The 6,305-nt window shown below is 34.4% G+C and overlaps 1 protein-coding gene and 1 pseudogene across 1 annotated transcript in view; one reads left to right on the forward strand and one right to left on the reverse strand.

The window, feature by feature from the left end:
• The first annotated feature begins 562 nt into the window (after positions 1 to 562).
• Positions 563 to 3,247, forward strand: LOC107491698 (protein NRT1/ PTR FAMILY 2.8-like; annotated as a pseudogene).
• A 1,861-nt stretch (positions 3,248 to 5,108) lies between these two features.
• LOC107491665 (uncharacterized protein At4g00950) overlaps positions 5,109 to 6,305 on the reverse strand; it is a 1,786-nt gene continuing 589 nt past the window's right edge. Inside the window, exons 2-3 of the mRNA XM_016112547.3 lie at positions 5,958 to 6,185; positions 5,109 to 5,449 (exon numbers count right to left, since the gene is read on the reverse strand). Of these exons, the coding sequence (XP_015968033.1) occupies positions 5,363 to 5,449; positions 5,958 to 6,185 (315 nt within the window). The 3' untranslated portion in view covers positions 5,109 to 5,362. The remainder of the gene's footprint in view (positions 5,450 to 5,957; positions 6,186 to 6,305) is intronic.

Raw genomic sequence — 6,305 nt, forward strand, 5'->3', positions numbered from 1 at the left:
CTTGCAGAGAGGAGATCTATTGAATACACATACTATTATAAGCCGTGCATCGCACGGGTTTAACACTAGTTACTATACTATTTATGATCACATTCAGTATATATGTTTGATTTATTAAAGAAAGAAGATTATTAAAACCGATTAATAATTATTTTAGAGTTAATCTAACTAACACTAGATTAAAAAAAACAAACAATGCATAAATGTTATTTTTTTATTAATCAAATTATTATAATTTAAATTAATTTTAAAAAAATAATTTAAAATTATAATTTCAATCTTATCACGTGCTTTTGGAGGAAAAACGGAATCACGAGAGATCACACCTCACTTTTATTAGTTAGGGAAAACTCAGTTTTAATATATAAAGTAGATTTGAATTGAATAATGCTGCTGTTAATCTGTTATGTGTCCTCCGGCGGCGCACTGCACACAAAAATTATATTTGTACTGTTTAAGTTAAATATATTGTCTTACAGAGCCATATGGTAACGGCCCGGGCCAGGCCCTAAACTAAGTTACAACTTCTGAAGCCAAGAAATATATACAAGAACGGTACAATTATTCCCTCCAAAATAAAAGGAGGGAGGGCGCTAGTATTGAGGAACAACCAGTAACCCTTGTCACGTCAGTTGCGTGTCCAATTCAAGTGAATGAACAATCTTGATTTTTAAAACCCTAGCCACCTTTGACGTTTTTGCAGGCAAATTCGTGGGTTTGTTTGAGGACTGGAAGCTAAATGTGCTCACAAAAATTTGACGTGGCACTACGAGACTACATATAAATAGACAAAGAATAACATAATAGACTGTGTGTGTGAAAGAGATGAACTGAGTTAGAACCATAACTCAAGGAAGGAAATGGAGAATGCAACAACCAATTCTCCATGTGAAGAGGAACCAAAACAAGATGAGCATGCATCTGCACCACAGGCACAAGAAGCAGGAGGATGGAGATCAGTCTACTACATTATTGGTAAAAAAAACAAAAGAGAAGGAACGTTTTTTCTATAATATTAATTAGCAAAAACCCTAATCTTTTTTATAATTTTGTTGCTTAATTTGGGTTTTTGAAGGTAACGAGTCGTTCGAAAAATTGGCATCAATGAGTTTGATATCGAATCTGACGATATACTTGCTAACGAGGTACAATTTGAGTGCAATATTTGTGGTGAATGTGGTTCAAATTTGGAACGGATCATCCAATGTTGCATCCATAATCGGTGCTTTCATTTCTGATACTTATTTGGGAAGGTTTCGCACGCTCTTATTTGGCTCCATTGCATCACTTCTGGTAAGCAAATCAATCATCACATCAATGTCACAATTACCAGGATAATGTTTCATTTCATTATTAAATATATTTCCCCCCTTTGGTAGTGTAACATTAACAAATTAGGGTTTATGTCAAGGAATTACTCTAATGAACTTTTTAAGTTGAAATAAGTTAAAACCCAAGAGATATATTTTGATGGAATAAATTATCATTTCTGACCATAAAAAAATCCAATGCTTATAATTTTGACTTTGATATAGTTCTATCGAATATTTACCTTAGTTTATATTGTCTGTGCTTAAATTCTTAATGATAAGAAATGATCATTTATTCTATTGTGAAATTGTTAAATGTTTTATTGATTGAGTTATTAACATGGGGTAGAACATGAATTACATGGACAGGGTATATTGATAATGACCCTAACAGCAGGTATACATCAATTGAGGCCTGCTAACTGCACTGATAGGCCACATTGCCAGTGGCCACAACCGTGGCAGCTTGGTATACTCTTTTTCGCCCTCGCCATGTTATCTGTTGGCGCAGGTGGAATTAGGCCGTGCAACATTGCATTTGGCGCTGACCAATTCGATACCAAAACAGAGAAAGGCAGGGCACAATTGGAAAGTTTTTTCAATTGGTGGTACTTCACCTTCACCATTGCACTTGTGATCGCGCTAACTGGCGTTGTCTACATTCAAACCAATGTTAGCTGGACCTTAGGATTCGCCATTCCAACACTCTGCCTTGCTTTCTCAATAGCAATCTTCTTAATCGGTCAGCACACTTACATTCGAAAGAAGCCTCAGGGGAGTGTCTTCTCTGATATGGCAAAGGTGATCACTGCAGTGTGTCGAAAGTGCAAGCTTAAGACCTCTGATAGAACACGTTACTATGATCCTGGTCCATCAGAATTGGACCACAACAATGTTAGGCTTGTTCGTACAGATAGGTTCAAATTTCTTGAGAAGGCTGCTATAATTTCTGATCCTAGTGAGTTGAATGAACAATTGAAACCGAAAAATGTTTGGAGGCTTTGTAGCTTGCAGTGACAAAGAAAATTAACAAAAAGGCTACTCGGTTAAGCATGAGCCTAAGAATCAGAATTGGGATTCTTTTGTCAATTTTGTGCATGCTAGTGGCCGCAATTGTTGAGCAGAAGCGCCGCGACTCAGCTTTGAGAGCAAAATCGTTTACTTCGCCGATGAGCTTCGCAGTGCTGCTGCCACAGTTTGCACTGTCGGGTCTCAATGAAGCCTTCGCTGCTGTGTCCATAATGGAATTCTTCACCACGGAGATGCCCGAGAGCATGAGGACTGTGGCTGGTGCTGTTTTCTTTCTGAGCTTGTCAGTTGCAAACTACTTAGGATCATTGATTGTGAACATTATCCATAAAGCTACATCACATGGTGGGAGAAATTCATGGCTTGGTGGGCATGATTTGAATGACAATAAGCTTGATTACTACTATTATCTAATTGCTGCACTTGGTGTTTTGAATTTTGTTTACTTCAATTTCTTTGCTAGCCATTTCTTGGGTAAAAAACCTAGCAATGATACAAAAATGGTGCAGCCAAAGAATTCAATACCAAACCAGCAGAATGGAGAGCCACCTCAAAAGGAGGTATTTGACATAACAATTGATCCAAGATGAAAGAGGGAACATGATCATGCTAATTTGATACATTTTATTTTATTGTTGTTTAGTTTAGGTGTGACTGTAACAATCTTTTTTGCCTTGAACACTTTATTGTGCTAATTAGGTGTGGTACATTGCGGATTTCTGATTCTTGGCTCAATGTATTTGGAATTGTTCTAAGTTGGTGATTTATGGTGGAGATTCACTGTTTTTCTGAGTTTGCTGTTATATTCTGTTGAACCAGTTTGATTGATGTTTTTGTTGGATTAATGGATAATTTGCCGACGAGCTAAATTGGTTACTTGATCTGATTGTCTGAATTCTGTTAATCCATGATATTGATTGCTGGATTCTTTGGTTTTTACTTTATTATTGCTATTTGCCATGCTGTTATGCTATCTTACATGCTGGATATGGTTTAGTGAATATGTATTATGTGCTGATGAATTGGAATTGCAATTTATTGGTTTGATCATGCCGAATTTCTGAGCTATCTTGTTGCTTTTGTGTTATTAAGGCTGAATATTTTATCTCTCATCCAACGCACTATTTTTGTTTTGTCCCTTTTTTGTATTCTTTTTCATTCTTATGTGGCTGGGGAAGAAACAAAAGCTATATCGAAGCTTTGCTTCTACTTTGAGGGAGTGGCTATAGTCTTTAGCAGGGAAAGGTTGCTAAATAATGTAACAAGACATTTTGTTGCAAAATTTAATATCGTTTTGGGTTCTTAGCAGATTCAAAATAGATCCTATATCTGATTTGTACCTATGTACAGATACTAGTATATATTCTACGAATTAGGCCTGAAAGTTGGACAGAAATGACAGAGAGAGAAGAGAAGAGAAGAACAATATTAGTATTAAAGTATTTGTGAAGGAGGTTTAGGAGTTTTAGAAGGAGATAGAAAAAAAAAAAAATACACCTGTTAGTTGTGAGAACAAACGTGGGGTGGCTTAAGAGTGAAAGTCCTCAGTTTTTGAGATTCGCCCATCATTTTAATTTGCATGTTAATGCTGAGTTGTTTAAGACTTGAGAGTCCAATAATCCAGATATGCTGTAGTAAGTAGTCTATAAAAATATTAACAAAACTAATCAGTTGTTCTTTATACTATGTGACATTGGAATATATGGACCACGTAACATTATATTCTTTGATAAGATTTCTTGGATGTTGTACATGTTGGACTTTGCTTAGACTTGCATCTTTTGCAGCATTTATAGCTCAATCCATGAGGATGTTATGGATCAAGTTTTGATAGAAGCACTGTGTCGCTCTCAAACAAGGGCAAGGATGGCGGAAGAGGCGGCGAAACAGGCTTATGCCAGAAAGAGCACATTATTACACTGTTTTTCAAACAGGCTTCACAACTCTTCACCTATAAGCAATGGTTTCAGTTGCTGCTTCTAGAAAATCTTCACATTCAGCTCAAGAATAACATTGAATGTGGCGCGAAACCTTGGAAGACAAGGCATAAACCAAAAGATGATATCACAACATATGCTGTAGCATTTGCTTTAGGATTGAGTCTTGTTGGTGCTGGCTTGATCTTAGGATGGAGCATTGGACGGATGTTACCGCATTTGTAGCGGCTGCGGCCACGTCGTAGGGTTTAGATCTAAGAAATTGAAGATCCATTTTTGCATGCTTAGAACTTAAGAAAATGAGCATGTTTGATGGGAAATGGTTAAGAGAGAATGTGTATGGGAATTTTGTATATTTGTGTTCTTAATATAGTGTACATTTTCTGAATTGTAATGCCTTTTGTGAAGAAATTGTTTACCAAAATTGTGGAGATAACATATGTTAAGAATATGATATAAATAGAGCAACAAGAACAAATAGAACTTGTCGTTTGATATCTATTAGTTCAACAGGCTAAGTTTAACAGGCTAAGGACTAATTGATCATGAATTTGAACACTATTTAAGGATCGATCATTCACAAATGAATTGTTGGATACACAAACTAGTAGCTAAATTTACACAGCTAATTGTTGCAATACAACTTATAAAACTATCAATGGGGGTAAAAGCTTCAAATTACGGTGGAATTTGGCCAAATTTAATTGCTGAAATAGTATGTAAAGTGCTTCAGTGCTTCAAAATATGCATCTTTTAAATTGTACATATTATGCTTGTATCATGTGTTTTAAGCTATGACCAAGTAAATATTATTTTGTCAACATTAAATAAATGAGTATATAAAAGTAATATCAACTATACTATATTATAAACATTGAATGTTTAAACTATAAAATTATATAAGTATTGTAATACATAAAATAACACTCCCAGGATTCAGTACAAAGTTTTACAGTGATATTGATTTCATAAAGGGAAGAAAAAGATGAAACCAAAAAAATAATAATATTAAAATTAAATTATTGAAAAAACAGGTGAATCATGGATAAGTTATGATTGATTTGGACCTGACTATGGTAAAAAGTCCTAGAGATTAAGGGCACCATAGCCAACTTCCTTGAGCTTTTGACTCTTCCATGGAACCACTTGCTTGAAGCTCTCACATATCATTGTCTATAAAAATCAAAAGCAGTGCAATAACATTATTAAGTGACCATATCCTTATTCAATGTTATAACTTTGTAAAAAGATCTAAGGCAAATATATTTAAAATGTATTTAAAATTACTAATTTTTTTTTTTGAATGGTTATAAAAGTTTCTAAAACATGTATTATATATACTCACAAATAGTTTCTAGTCTAAAGCCACATTAATTAAAAATATAATCTTCATAATTTTCATAAGTGCAAGATAGTTTTCAACCTATTCCATAGTGTTTATAACCAAATAACAACTACAACACCAATTTCACATATTTCATTCACCATATCCTTAAAAAATAAAAAATTCAAAAGAATTTCCTATGAGATATTCTTAGATGAAAATAAATCAACCACTTTGAATTTACATGCACTCCTATAAAAAGAAGTATTTAAGTACTAATATTCATTAACCACTTAACCCTAGAAAGGAAATTATCACTATAACACAAGTTCTTAATGTTTAGAAGTCAAAACTTACCCATGGCTTGGCATGGAAGAGGTGGGAAATGCTTCTAGAACGTTGCATCTTTGTCACACTTCTCACCTTATTCTCATTAACATGATAATCTTCATCAGCAGAAGATGTAGAATTAGAGGAAAAGACATAACTGCCCCTACTCACTTCCCTTTTGACATTGAAGCCCTTCCATCCCCTCAATGAACCAAACCACCCTCTCTCCTTCGTCCTCATTCCTGTGTCTAGACCCTAATACAAACAATCTTAGTTAGTAAAGTATATTATACATAAAAAATATTACATGTACTATCTTTGTAACATCTCTTTTATATTAAAAGTGATCGATAAAAAAAAAAAAAAAATAAATAA

Source organism: Arachis duranensis, chromosome 6, assembly GCF_000817695.3.
Source record: "Arachis duranensis cultivar V14167 chromosome 6, aradu.V14167.gnm2.J7QH, whole genome shotgun sequence".
Lineage (NCBI taxonomy): Eukaryota > Viridiplantae > Streptophyta > Magnoliopsida > Fabales > Fabaceae > Arachis > Arachis duranensis.